Source organism: Cottoperca gobio, chromosome 20, assembly GCF_900634415.1.
Source record: "Cottoperca gobio chromosome 20, fCotGob3.1, whole genome shotgun sequence".
NCBI classification, from domain to species: domain Eukaryota; kingdom Metazoa; phylum Chordata; class Actinopteri; order Perciformes; family Bovichtidae; genus Cottoperca; species Cottoperca gobio.
Window position 1 is genome coordinate 5,046,270 of NC_041374.1, and position 15,052 is coordinate 5,061,321.

The window sequence follows — 15,052 nt, forward strand, 5'->3', positions numbered from 1 at the left end:
CACTCCTTACATTTCTACGCAGGGATCAGACGGGGTAGCTAATTTTATTAAACAGACACTGATCTAACAGTATTTATGGCTTTAGGCTGGCTGGCTGCTGCTCGTGTGTTCGCCACAGCCACCATCTGATGGGTGGATCCCGGTTCGAATTACCCGACGGGCTGAATATCCTCGGCCAAATGTTTCAGGGGCATCTTGCCTTTGTTTAAACACTGAAGAGCATGTTGCTCGCCCTTTGGTACCAGTATAATGGTCTTCCTTGTCATGTGATCTGTGCAAAAATTCCAGAGCGGCTACTGAAGCCCAGCGCACATGGCGGCCCTTTCTAACAGATGTTTTTCGTTTGTGCTGCTGCAGTCTCTGGGTTCAGAGGCACAGAGCCAGAGAGGTGATTCATGATGCGAGCCTTTTCCTTGTTACAGTCAGCAGACAGAAAGTGTGCTCCGGGTTGAGAATAGACACGGGCCTGGTTCTGTTTTGATTGTATTTTTATTATTATCATGATTTATTAAGCTTGTGAAGGTTTGAAGATAGAAATGATGGATACTGTTTGCTATAGTAGCTTTAAGGGGTGTTTTTATTTTCCTTTAAAACAAACATATCTAGTTACTATCCTGCTCATCGTAATGTTTACATGTGATCTGTACAGTAAATAAACCCCATTTAGTCACTTTCAATGTTTCTGCTTTACATGACAGATTAAACTAAATACTGTGAGCCTGAAGTAATTCATGTCTGCAACTAAATGCGCTTTAAAGTGGGAAATTAGGTCACGTTTTGGCATTCATGGTCAACTGTGAAGGTGTGCGCTCCCCTGGTTTGACGCTCCAGTTAATTATATCAGGAAGGATGCCAATGGAGGGTGATGTTGGGGGTGGGGAGCTGGGAAACACACACATATAGCAACCCACCTGCCTGGCCTGATTACACTCCCTATACACGATCAAAGGTGACACAGCATCATAGAGTGTGACTGGGTTTGTTTCTGTTTTTTTAAATGCAATCTGACCAATGTTAGAGTGGGGAATCTCGATAATCCTGAAACAGTTCAATCCAGATTTGACTGCCAGTGACTAGAGATGGTCCACACACACACACACACACACACACACACACACACACACACACACACACTCTGAAGCTGTGAGTTATGTAATACTGAACACAGAGAGCTGCAGGCCTGAGTGCACATTCTGCTATTCCTTATACCACCAAAGCCATCCACCCCCTCTATTATAACTCTACATATCTGGCAAGAAAGAACAGCAAATGCACAAACACACAGGATGAGAGTTCACCTACACACACCAGCTGTGTGTGTGTGCGTGCGTGTGCGTGTGTGTGTGGGAGTGGGGGGATGTCGATTTTTGCATCAGGTACTACTGCAGCTCAACAGGTGCAATTATTTTCTTTTCTAGTGGGCGGATGTGCAACATAATAATGCATTTGGGCCTCTAAAGGGATTTTGAAATGCTGTCAAATATCACTAGCTGCATTCATGGTTCATTGCATGTAGCCGTGGTCGTATAAGTACATTACACCATAAAAAGCCTGTTGTCTTTTTACATTAAAGATCTATTTTTAATATCATAACCTAGTCTCTTTGGTTGTATTGTTAAATTAAGCATCTTCAATCATCCATCCATCCATCATGCATACAGCTTGCAGGCAGGCTGACACCGTGGCCTTACCTCCTCCAGCACATTCACTGTGTTCCTGCAGCTCTGCAGTCGGGTGGTGAAGCTGGATGTTGTCGGGGAATTGTAATCCTCTGTTGTCTCCGAGAGAAACTCGGACACCGATATTTGATCCGGCATCCTTTAACGGGGGAAATGGCGATGAATTCTCAGAAAGATAAAAAATAAAAATAAAAAGGGGAAAAATAAGGAAAAGGCAGAGGGAGTCTGGTGCGACCAAGAGCAGATGGAGGGGGAAAGTCGATTTTCCTCGCGAAAACTATCGAGATGATTAAGACGTGTCTTCTTCTCCGGTGACTTCTCAAATGACTTCACTGTTCCCCAGGGGCCATGGGAGGAGGGAATTTACTAAATTTCAGCAGGATGTGTCCCGTCGGTGTGTCTATTCCTTGAGTGGATGTCTAAAAGCGACGCATTTATAAATAGTGTCACTCTGCGTCTAACTAAACCTCAGAGGAAAAACCACCGTAAAGAATAGCGGATGCCCTCATTATGCTCTACAGATGTTCAATAAACCGCTTGTCGTCAAAACAGCCCACCGTTACTATCCTCTTTTTAGAATTTATCATAGTCCATGGTCTTCCGGGGTCGTCTCTAACTGCTGCGGGGTTTGGTCCTCTGTTCTTCAGCCGTAGTTTATGTTTTTTAACGCTAAACGCTGCTGCAGACACATTCACTACCACTCTCTCCGCGCTCGAGCTTCTCAAAGCTAGAGTCAAGCTAACTGGAAGGAAATATGTTATTTCCGGTCAAGGATTTCAAAATTAAAACCACGGGGGGGGGTGAAGCTTTATTATATGGCCGTCACCTTTTGTCACATTTTGTTAGTACTGCCCAAGCTGTTGTGGTTAAATGGCAAAAGGGTTCAAACCTGAGAGAACCATATGACATCACAAAGTAGGGAAAAGTTCAGCATTTTAGGCTGATGCACCACACCACAGCTACTGACCAGTCGCCCAAAGATGACTGAGGTTTAACTGCCTGTGTAGGCGTGAAAGTGAAAGGCCAGTTTCAAAATGATGTATACATTATACATTATGAGTCGCTATTAAAGCTTCTGGTGATATGGCTTTTTTTTTTTCTCGTCACGATATAATTCTATTTTATTTTGAAAACAAAATTACCCGATTTCCTGTATTTTGTTCCAACTGGCATCTTGACTCAACTCTCTCCCACCCACCTCGCCTGGTTGATGGAGTCGAGGAGCCGCACTGCGCATGCGTGATCTGGAATCTGTGACTGCAGGGAGAGCCCCGTTCGACTGTAGGCTTGCCACAGAATACAATGATTTGCAGACAACAAGCAACAATGTTTCGTTTGTTTGACTTGATGCCACAATTTTAAGGATTTGTACAGCCCTGAGTATCATTAGAAGACTAGAAGCTCATCTAAATGAATGTTTTGGCGGGGTCAAAAGTTAGTAACAGCTATCCAAATGAATCACAATGAGTCATACATTCATTCTCCTAGGCTAACATGGGCTGATTAAACAGAACAGTTGGTTTTATTGAGTTTGCACTAGTGTCCCCTACTGTCAGATGAGTTATTTAAATTGAGTTCAGCTGACAGTCACTTGGGGGGAAAAATGTGTCTTCTGGGAATTGAGTAAGTGCTGATATACTAATGTCATATAGGTGTCCAAATAATAATTTTATGAATGCACTGTCATTGTTTGTATGGTTAAGCTAATCAACCTCTGCAATAAATACAGTTTAGTTCAATTCATTTAAAACTTAATTGTTCCCAATGTTTTGCGGCCAGACACATACTAATGTTTTTTACACATGTAAATAAAATATGTGTATGTATAATACAAAAACAGATAGGACGTTTACCACAAAGTAACATGAAATACTTCCTATTTTAAATCAACTTCAGCTGTGTGTCATAATATCTCCAAAATCTTAGATAGGCTACAATGAGACTTTTTCTCAAACCAGAGTTCATGACCTTTCCATAACCAATTTGTTGTTAAGGTTGTTCATCTCAAAGTCTTTATATATTGTAAAATCATATGAAGTGCACTCGAAGAACAGCCTGGTAACACCCCCTTTTAGTTTTTAAATATCCACTTTTTAAACTGGTGTCATAGAAAAGTGCATAACCATTATGCAAAACCATGATGTGGTTGTACAGTTATCAAATCTAATGTTTTCCCCTACCTCAGTTTCAACCAGAGGAGCCTGTTGTACTAATCCAAACATGGAGCGCCACCTTGTGGCTGTTTATTAACATTATTATCTGTGAAAAGTATTATTATACTTAGGGATCCTTGAATGGGTTGTACAGCCATAGATTAATTTCTAATAATTATTATACCTCTTAATTTTACTCCTTTATGGTCCAAACTGTATTTTTCTTTATGTGTAATGTGTTTTCTGTCCTTTTTTACTTTAAAAATATTGACCGGAAGTTCCGGTTTTTTTCTCGCTAGCTTAACATAGCTTGTATTAGCTTTAAGCTAGTGTTGATAAAGTGAGTTGAAGGTAGCAGGAGGTTGTTACTGCTTTTTTAGGGAGTTCATCTCAGTTTTAACAACCAGAACACAGGTGACAAAGTGGATATAGTCGCTGAGTACCAGGATACGCTTGTCATCCTCTCACAAATCATCCTGTTGTCTTTAAACTTGTGGCGTGGAGAAGCAGTATCCAAAGTTCAAACTGAATGGCCGAGGGCTCCTCAGGTAACTAATATGCTGTCTAAAAAACAAGTACTTACTGTCAAAAATCCAACATAATTGCTATGTGGTGCTAGACCGCCCACTTCAACGTGCTTGATAACGTTTACATACTGTAAATTGGCTAGTTAGCAAAGCTAACGACAGCTAACATTAACTTTCAGCTAACATTAGCAAACTGACTTCATTTATGATGCACGTTTGGCTTGCTAAGGGTTGCTAACGTTAGCCTTTCATATTGTTGTCATCAGGCTGACGTGACCGTGAACTTTGAAAGTTAATATTATATTGATCCGAGATATATTACCAGGAGATAATAAACATGTGACCAGCCTGTCAGCTAACCGGTGTGTGCGTCTAATAGTTTTTACATTTGTGTATGTGTGATTGCTAGCTAACTAACTAGTTGCCGAATAGGTATAGTATAACAGCTGGCTACATAACCTAGATATGGGTTGTAACTGAGTAATACATCGAGAAAGGGTGAATGAATCCATACCATTAGTAAAGAACATTTCTTTTTTTGTAAATCAGAATTATGTACGTTTTAAGATATTATTCTGGGTAGCTTTTTGAATGGTTATAGACTGATTAAAGGACACAGTAATCGATCATTGTCATTCCTTCTATTAAACATATGTGGCTGTATTTAGTTGAGATTATTATACACACAGCTTTAGGCTTTTAACACTCTCACTTTTCTGTTTGCAGACCCACCCGACCTCAATCCTGATGAGGCATCGCATCAAAAACCTTATCAGCACAACTCCAGAAGAGGCCGACCCAGATACAACAATGACAGAAACCTGAATAGTTATGATCCTTCTCAGCAATATGGACACTTTCATCCGGACTTCAAACCCCCATTTAGCCATGATAATTCAAATTATGCATCGAATCAGCATGCTCACTACCACGGAGAGGATGGAGCCAGAAGTCGAGGCAGAGGTAGAGGGAGGAGAGAAGGGAATAGAGGTGTAAATGGAAATTTTGGAGGCTCCAGTTGGCAAAGACCTGGAGGTGATATTGATCCGTACTGTGGTAACAACAGAGGTGCAGGGGGCCTTTCACTCAGGGCCACATCCCATGGATGGACCTGATCGACCCAGCTGGCGAAGAGAAGATGCTGGGCAGGAATTTTGAACAAACCAACGAAGACCACGAGGCCCGGGCTAAAAAATCCAGGAAGTTTAGCCAGGAGCAGAAGAGAGGACCACAACATGAAAAGGGTACCCGCTTAAAGGGGAACAACACTGCTATAGAGGGTCAGAGGTCAAATGACACCAAAGGAGAAAACCCCACTTCAGATATCAGGGAAAGAAGTCAGAGGAGCAGGACAGGTCCAGACTCTCAATATGATGATCATCAGAGGAAACCCCCTGAAGCAAAGCGACGCCAAGGACCAATCAAACCTCCCAAACCATCATCTCAAGAGGAAACGGGCTCAGAGAGCAGAGCTAGTGTCAAAGATGACTCTGGACATGGCAGATCATCTCAGGATCCTGCTGCCTTTAAAACTGGACGAGGCTCAGGACAACACGCGCCCCTTCAGGCCAGAGGGGGGAGAAGAACACCTCAGCAAAACCCAAGGCCGGGCCAGAGGAACTGGAACAAGATGCCAGAGAGCAAGGAGACGCAGACAGGTTAGACTTTAACTCCCTGTGAACGCTTATACAGAAACCAACAAGGGGTCAGTGATATAAAAAAACGGGAAATACACCAATTACTTTCACTTTCAGTATATCTGTAAAATTACAGGATGTTGATATAGCCACAGTAGATATTTCCCAACATTTGGCAGGAGTTTGTATCTACCTAACTCCAAAATTGAATTTGTTAGGAATCTTTACACTCATGAAACGTTGTATAATTAACCACTTCTTGATATTGCTCCTCCATTTTACCAAGATGTCTGTTGTGCATCATGGATTTAGCATAATCTGTGTTGGTAATATTCTGTGTGTTAGAACGAGGGGTGTCTCGTTATGCCAGGATTGACGATGACTGATATTAAAAAAATAAAATATTGATATGTTAATTACATACATATGATAGTATCACATAAACAATTCAGCGCCTCTTAAATAATTCCCGTTTCTCTTCTCTGGTTCTTTTTGTGCGCTTTAGTACAGCTATGGTTACAGAGTCTCTCTCCACCTCAACACTTTCATATTTGTCCGTTTTTTCTAAAGAAATCAGGATAATATTGTTATTGTGAGTCCTTTTGGCCCAGACAGAGTAGTGAAAATGTGATATTGTGACGGCGCTAAATGGACCAGGGCTCCTCAGCACGTCATTATTATTTGATGGAGGCTAATTATCTGAATCGCTGTTGTCCCCTGAACCTCTGATCTCTTCCCTCCGCAGGCTGTCTGATTGAGCAGCTGTCTGAAGAGAAGTATGAGTGCATGGTTTGCTGCGATGTCATCCGCTGCATGTCCCCGGTGTGGAGCTGCCAGAGCTGCTTCCACGTCTTCCACCTGAACTGCATCAAGAAGTGGGCTCGATCCCCGGCCTCTCAGGCAGACGGTACGACCCTTAAACAACCCCTGGATGTTTGCTATCCAGCACTGACTCACACTCACACAAAACAGGCCTCCAGCATAATCCACTGTTGTGTAGATGGGCTATACCCAGGCACTGTGGCCCCATGGACAAAAAAAAACCCCCCCGCTCTCGAACTTTGAAGTTCCTGCTGCATCAACAATGTATTGTGTTGCAGTGCAGTTTGAGGCCTGTGGGAATATCCGCTGTTCTCTTTATATAATGTTTATATAAAAAATGTATTTATACTGAAACAAAAGTGATTTTCAGAATCCGCCGAAGGTTGGCGTTGTCCGGCCTGCCAGAATGTTGCACTGAAACAACCGACCTCCTACACCTGCTTCTGTGGTGAGTGACTACAGAGAAAAGAGAGATCTATTTGTTGTCAGGTTAGATCATTTAATGTGTCATTTTGTGTGTTGACTGTCTTTTTCTTCACCATTTTTAGTCCCGTAACTTATCAAGTCTCACTCTTTTCCTTCCACATTTGATCGGCAGGTAAAGTGACAAACCCAGAGTGGCAGCGCACTGAGATTCCCCACAGCTGTGGCGACATGTGTGGGAAGAAAAGGAGCGGATTGGACTGTAATCACCCCTGTAACATGTGAGCCTTGAGAATCGCAGAAAACCGTGTTCTGATGGTCTTTCTTTTGTCATTTGGAGTTATTTTCAGGAAGATTATGTGTTAAGCTGGATGTAATTTTATTATTATTATTAGTTGATCTTAAATTGCATGAGTTGTTTAATACCTGAACGTGATTATTTTAATATCACCGTGTATTTTAAATGTCATCAATCGGAATTTCTCCAGAAGAGTATTTGTGTTGAACAATATTTTCTGTGTCTCCCTGCAGCTTATGTCACCCTGGACCTTGTCCGCAATGTCCCGCCTTTATAACAAAATCCTGTATATGTGGGAAGATCAGGTACTCTACATGTGAATCATGTTTGCTTCTCCCTATCTGTATCTTTGGACACAGTACATGTTCTGTATGTGTTACCCAAAGAGATTGCTTCCTGTTATCTGCGGTTTTGACCCCACAATATTGATACAACCATGTCTTTTCAGTCAACCAATGCGCTGTGGCCAGGGTACAGTGCTCCAGTGTGACAAGGTGTGTGGTGCCTTACTCAACTGTGCTAAACACACCTGCACACAGGTGTGCCACAGTGGGAAATGCCAACCCTGCCAGCTTCAGGTTGAGCAGGGTGAGTCTCATTTTGCCAGATCCATACAAAGTTATCCTGGAGTCGTCTTTTGATTTGCAACTTGCTCTTTATAATCGAGTTGTTTTTCTTTTCTTTAGTGTGCTACTGTGCCGTTACCACTCGTAATGTCCTGTGCGGCACTGATAAAGAAGGATTTGATGGTTCTGGACATTTCTCCTGTCAAAAATTATGTGGGAAGTAAGTTTGAGCCCCCCCCCCCCCGTGGCACGGCCTTCGTTGATAGTGTCAGACATTTCCGCTGCCTGACACTCACCGTTCCTCTGTTCAGGATGCTAAAATGCGAAGCTCACCGGTGCCAGCAGGAGTGCCACCGCGGTCCGTGCCAGCAGTGCCCACTCTCCCCGAGCCTGGTGAAGACGTGTCCCTGCAGCCAGACACCGCTGACCAAACTTCTTGAACTGGGCTACTCTGAGCGACGGAGCTGCTCTGATGCCATCCCCTCTTGTGGAAAGACGTGCAACAAACCCCTGGCCTGTGGCTCCAGCGGTAAGGATGAAACTATCCTCACGCAAGATCTGCAACTGACCAGATTTCTCTACCATTTTCCACCAGGCTCTTTTCAAACTTGAGTCAAGGTTCAGACAGGACGTGCATCATGTTGTGCTTGCATGCATTGTTCTTACACTTTGTCAGCCCTGAAAGAACTTGTGTTATTGCAGACACCATCCACCTATGTGAGAAACTGTGCCACGATGGCAGCTGCGGGCCCTGCGCCCTGACCTCCACTGTCCGGTGCAAATGTCGCTCCAAGACCAAGGTAGACGGCACCAGCAGAACATTTATCTTCACCGTCATTAGTTATGCTTTATTAATGATCCGACCGTATGTAAGAGTTGAATTATATATCTTGTGTTTTTCAGGAGGTCCCATGTGCAACTATCCTGAAAGAAGGTGAGATCTAAAGCGATTTTAAACGTGTAAGATTACCACCTGCTTACGCTGTCTGGGATTTCACTTCTGACTCTTTTCTATTTCAGAAGAGCTCGTCTTCACTTGTGAGAAGCGTTGCAACAAGAAACGCTCCTGCGGCCGACACAAGTGCGGCGAGCTGTGTTGTGTGGTGAGTGATCAGTGACTGTGTGTCAGTGTTGTGTACTTTATACTGTCCAAACACTGCAGTCAGCAGAGTTTAACAAAGCGATGTAAAAAGGTTTTATACTACTGAACATGTAGCAGACATGATGCACCATACACATGTGCGTAGCTAAAACTATAAGGTCGTACAATCATCACTTATGTGAGTTTTTCAAACAATCCAGACACAAATACTCACAGCTCTGTTTGCAGCACACATCTGATAAAAGTGTTCTTATGTATTGAATTCAAAATCGCAATACAAGTTTAATTATTGGGACGGCGCGAGACGATATGACCTGGTGTCACTTTGTTTCCGTCCAGAATGTGGAGCACAAGTGCCCCCTGATCTGCGGCTACAAGCTCAACTGTGGCCTCCACCGCTGCCAGGAGGCTTGTCACCGTGGAAACTGTGAGCCCTGCTGGCAGTCCAGTGAGTCCTGCAGTCCAACATCACTGTCTTTATGAGGCATAGTCATATCAATCATCTTTTGTGTCATTTCTCCTTTTTTGTGGTATTATATCTGGCATGGATGTTGCCAAACCGCTCATCTCCGCTCTGTGGCGTCCTGATGCCTTCCACTTGTAGGTTTCGATGAGCTGGCGTGTCACTGCGCCCTCACTGTCTTGTACCCGCCCATCCCCTGTGGCACAAAACCACCAGAGTGCAAAAACATGTGTACGAGAAGACACGAGTGCGACCACCCAGGTGAGATAAAAACCGCAAACGTTCACATGAAGTCATGAACTACAATGAGAATCCTAACAACTCTCTGTCATTTAGTGTTCCACAACTGCCACAGTGAAGAGAAGTGTCCACCTTGCACATACCTTACTCAGAAATGGTGCATGGGGAAGCACGAGGTAACCTCCTCTGAGCTGGCAATTTACACAACTCCATCGTCTCTTCTTTTCAGTCTCTGTGGTTTTTAAAGTTACTCTTTATTTTCCCGACCCGCAGCAACGCAGCAACATCGCGTGTCATCTGCAAGACATCTCATGTGGCCTGATATGTAATAAAACGCTGCCGTGTGAAATGCACCACTGCAGACGGATCTGCCACCGCAGCGAGTGTTTGGCAGAGGGCAGCTGCCGTCAGCCCTGCGCGCTGCCTCGTCCAGACTGTGGCCACCCGTGCTCCGCTCCCTGTCATAAGGACAGCAGCTGCCCACGCACCACCTGCACCACCAAGGTACAACACACGGCCACTGAGAACAGCTGGACTTCCAGTAGTGGGGAAAAAAATGGCTTGTCCAGATGGTTTTTCTCAATAAATTAAGTTTATAAATGTGACTAATCTCCTAATTATTGAAGATTATGTTCAGTCCAGCTGGTTATTCTTTCTGTTCCTTCTTTACTAGCAGTTGACAAAGTGTGCCCTAATAGTGTGTTACTGTCATAAAGAGTTAACTCTGCTGAAATAATAACATTTCAGTGGCAGTCCTCCAAACTCAAAAGCTCAACAAACAATGAGACACAGCTGCGGAGATAAAATGTTTACCGCTAGAAGTGACTAATTCTTTTTCACAGGTCGCTCTACAGTGCGAGTGCGGTCGGAGAAAGGAAAAGGTGGCGTGCACGGAGGCAGCCAATTCATATCAGAGGTCAGTGCAACAGTTCCTGTATTCAGCTGTTTGCATTATATATATGGTTAGTGGTTAGTTGTATTAAGTGGTTGAAAATCCCCCTGTACTGCAGATATGCAGCCATCGCCATGGCCAGTAAACTGTCTGACATGCAGCTTGGCGACTCGATGGACATCGGCCCGTTCCTCACGAAGAAGGAGCTGAAACAGACCAGGTAGAGCGATGGGTTCAGTCGAGGCGTGGCACGATAAATCAATAATGAAACATTATTTAAATGTTCTTCTGCACAGAAATGGATTTCCTGTTCTCTCTGAGTGATCACCTTTTTTTCTTTTGTGCATTAATATTCGAATCGATCAATCAAACGTAACGCAGTTAATGGATTACAGCGGCCACTCAGATCTATCTTGTTCCACTACAATGATTCTTATGAAACCGGTTCAAACACAATCTGCCTGCATGTTTTTGTTTTTGAAGGATCTGGTTTGTCTTCTCAGGCTTGACTGTGATCAAGAGTGCGCCACTTTGGAGAGGAACAGGCGTCTGGCGGAGGCGTTGCAGATCGACTCCTCTTCTGACCCATTCAACGCCCGCTCTACTTCCGTATACAGCGACAGCCTCAAAGACGATGCCAGGTCCGTCCTTTCTGTTTTACCACAGTTCTATTACGGGCCATTCATTATAACTGCACGGGTTGGTTAATCTCATCTGTGCAGTTTGTTCCCACGGCCAAAAGGAAACCGATGTTCTGTTCCTCCCCTCTTTCAGAAAAGACCTGAGATTTGTCACAGAGGTAGAAGAGGAGATCAAGAATCTTGTGGAGCTTGCTAATAAGGTAAAAAAAAAAAAAATGATACAAGGAATCCTTTGTGCCAGTATGCTAATGTCAGTTTGAGTGACCTCTTGCGCTCCCTCTGCTGGCTGTGATTGGCGCCCGGTGCTCTGAGGCAACGATAACTGTTAAAATGTTTTAAAATGTGCACATTGATGACCTTAACATTTCAATGATGGAACCAGCTGTGGTAGGCTTGTAGATTTCTGACAGGACGGTGAAACCTCTTTTAGTTTTTGTTTCTACGCCAGACTAAATTAGTAAGCAGCTCATGGGGCAGTTAGAAAACCAGTCGTCATGTTCTCTCTTTTTTTTCCAGCTTTGTTAGCTGCATTGAGGCGTGAGGTTGTCAAGGTCACCGTTGCTTTGGTTTCTTTGCCAAATACAAAAACTAAAATAAAAATGTGGACAGTGAGTCATGGGGGCAGAGCGTTTCTGCCTAATGAAAGGTTTCATCATGTTGTCTTAGTGTTGCTGCATATTGTGCTGCCTTGACTTCATGTTCTGCTCTTATCCTGCTTGTGTGGGCTTGTTTTTAACGTCCATCAAAATGTAGCTGCGATGCTACCTCTCAATGTGCATTAATAAGTCAGGCCACAGGTCACGCATACAGGACATCCGCACATTACACCCAGACATGTACGTGACTGAGAACCATTTATTCATGGCGTGGCTTAAAGAAGGGGCAACAATTCTTTAGGAGTCAGATTCTGTGTTGCAGAAATGTTTCTACTTTCCTATCCTTCGCAGAGTTGTGTTGCAATCTACTGCAACTTTATTTGAGAACAGATTTTAGAACTGTCTTTGATGCTCTTTCAGTATAAATTCCTCATTTCTGTATTACTGATGTGTGCAGGGGAAAAAACAGCCAAAGAGGAGCCACTGTTTCCCGCCCATGAACCGAGAACACCGGAAGATCATTCATGAGCTGGCCGAGGTCTATACTGTGGAGAGCGTGAGCTACGACAGCGAGCCCAAACGCAACGTGGTCATCACAGCACAAAAGTAAGACTTAATGCGAACGGTAACTCACACGCAGCCTGGATTCCTTTTTGTGTCCAATGAAAGCGTGGATTTGAACAATGTGTGTATCTTTGCTCGTTTTCTCAGGGGGAAGTCCGCCTGTCCAAACTCAACCCTGACGTCACTGATAGAGCGAGAGACGGCCGTGAGGGCCCCTCCTCCCATCGCTCACATCAAACAGCACAGCAGCAAGTAAGTCTTCTTCTGTGGTTAAAGGGAACTGTCCTCAAACGGATTGAGATTTAACTTTTCTTTTTTTTAAAGCTTTTTAGAATAACGTTGATTCTTGTTAGTTTTCAGAACTTACTGTCTGCTCATGATTAATTCTCCTCTCCGTTCTCCTTCCAGGGCCGCCAGTGGAGGCACCTGGTCGAAGATGGTTAAAGAAGAGCCTGTGATAGATTATTTTGATGTCCAGGACTAAAAATGAGGTCCAGAAGAAGAAGAGAAAAGCTCAGGATCTACTCGTAAACATCAGTCGACATCGGCCAAAACGAAGAGTCTGAATAACCTTATTTCATTTCATCTAAGATCAATAAGAATCGCTGTGGCTTTATAATCAAATAAGGTTTTGTTTGGGAACACCCACACTTGGTATATCAAGGAGGAATTGAATGAATGCTGTGTCAAGTGGTCCACTTGAATTTAGATATTAAAGTTGATGGAGCCATGCACGGATCATTCTGAAAGGCTCTCGAGTGTTTTCTTTGCTTCTTTTGTGTGCAACCGCTCGCTCATTGAACCCAACTTAATACAAAGTTAGTTATTCCCTATTAAAAAGACACAATTGCTCATATAAATGTAATGCATCGGCTTGTGTGGGCTTATCGGCTTCTATATTCACTTCTTATAACAATAGGTAATATCTCAACAATGGAGGCTTTTTTTTTTTTTTTTTTTTCAGATTGAGCTCAAGATTCTCGAGCAGAATGCCAGAAACATTTTCAGCCGTGGGATATCTTTAGTTCTTTCTGCTGGTGTAGCGCCAAGGCTTCAGTAGTAAACCTCTGCTGATTGAGTTTGTGGGTGGGAAGGAGTGGGCTCACTGCGGAACGAAAGCTGCGCTCAGAACACGACTATGACCCAGATGTTGTGCGTCACTCGGGGGTAAGGTTCAGAACTTGTGGACCTGAGAGGGATTTGTGTCTCGTTCGAGGACACGTTAAACGGGGAGGGATATAAGTCCGACTGTTTTGAACCTGATCTCTCGCTGATAGAATTTAAATGCAGACTCAGATGAACGCTGACAGTACACTAACTTGACACTTCCAGATGTGCATTTTGTTTTGCCTTTTTTAATAAACCATGAGCAACAGTCCATCAAACACAGACCGTTCCTCGCTGCCTTCCTCGCGTCTCACTGTGTGTTTGTTGATTTCAAGAGACTTGAGGCATCAAGTAGAGTGTGTGTGTGCTTACCGGTTTTGTTATTGTGCCGTTTTAATGCACGAACATTGAGCGTATGAACTGAACGTCTTCAAGTTCACCTACAAGTGAAGTTTAAATGTACCTCATACTGTACAGGCTAAATTAATTTACTCTTATTTTATTGTGGTTAAAAGATTTCAAGTCAATTTAACTCATGAAGCTTTTACAAAACATATAACACCCTCTGTCCTTGATTTCTTTTTATTAAAGGTATACTTGTTCATGCTGTGAAAGGAAAGCTTATAAACGTTTCTCATATTTTGTAGAATAACTGTTTTTATATCCCTTTAATGTTGATAAAATGCCTTTATGCTTAGTAATATACATGTTTAATTTGTCACGCTATTAATATATGTCTGTAGCAGTCCTACATTCCCAAATGTCATATTCAACTTTAGATACCACAATCTAATAAGCCAGCCTTTATAAAGGTTAAGGTTACTTTAATGTCTACCGCGGGAGAAAAATGGTCTTGTAGAAAGGGAAAGGGTTTACAAGTTGTAACTAATGGCTTTATTAATTGTTAATAGGCCATTTACTAATGTTTTATAGATCGATATAAGCCGTTAATAGGAACAGAATGTGGGTTGCCAGGTTGTGAACATTTCCTTTTGCTTTTGTTTATCCTTGTAATAATACCAGAAACTTTTTTGTCCAAGTTTGTTGACAGATCCAATGAAAATGTTCTCAGCAGCTCTCGATATACCTGCATTTACAGGACAACATACTATCTATAAAGACTAATGTTATAGCATTAAAACGTTATTTCATAATCTGGCAACCAAAAGTTGTCTTTTAAATATGTTTTATAACTGCATCAGTAAATTATTAATTAAAGTGGTGCACAACTTGCAAACCCAATATAAAGGGTGCTTTGTGAGAAAGTGCTACAGTTCTTTTGGTTAGGGAGCTGAAGGGGCTGCTCCTCTGTTACTGTAGTACACAGCTTTTATTCAGCACA

At 42.9% G+C, this 15,052-nt stretch overlaps 2 protein-coding genes across 8 annotated transcripts in view; one reads left to right on the forward strand and one right to left on the reverse strand.

Moving 5' to 3' along the window:
- asap1b (ArfGAP with SH3 domain, ankyrin repeat and PH domain 1b) overlaps positions 1-2,412 on the reverse strand; it is a 40,775-nt gene extending 38,363 nt beyond the window's left edge. For 6 of the 7 annotated variants that reach the window (XM_029457466.1, XM_029457461.1, XM_029457465.1 and 3 more), the window contains exon 1: positions 1,692-2,412. In XM_029457466.1, the coding sequence (XP_029313326.1) occupies positions 1,692-1,817 (126 nt within the window). In that variant the 5' untranslated portion in view covers positions 1,818-2,412. The remainder of the gene's footprint in view (positions 1-1,691) is intronic. The other variant, XM_029457463.1, reaches the window with a different exon arrangement.
- A 1,724-nt stretch (positions 2,413-4,136) lies between these two features.
- nfx1 (nuclear transcription factor, X-box binding 1) lies at positions 4,137-13,352 on the forward strand. Its single transcript, XM_029458133.1, is given in 25 exon segments — positions 4,137-4,380; positions 5,086-5,432; positions 5,434-5,499; positions 5,501-6,017; positions 6,742-6,903; positions 7,189-7,266; positions 7,417-7,522; positions 7,773-7,844; positions 7,988-8,127; positions 8,226-8,325; positions 8,417-8,634; positions 8,808-8,905; positions 9,009-9,039; positions 9,126-9,208; positions 9,547-9,655; positions 9,812-9,931; positions 10,007-10,086; positions 10,184-10,414; positions 10,753-10,826; positions 10,921-11,022; positions 11,306-11,443; positions 11,577-11,643; positions 12,497-12,645; positions 12,751-12,855; positions 13,012-13,352. Coding segments are annotated over 25 exon segments (3,288 nt in total). The 5' UTR covers positions 4,137-4,361; the 3' UTR covers positions 13,088-13,352.
- The last annotated feature ends 1,700 nt before the right edge of the window (positions 13,353-15,052 follow it).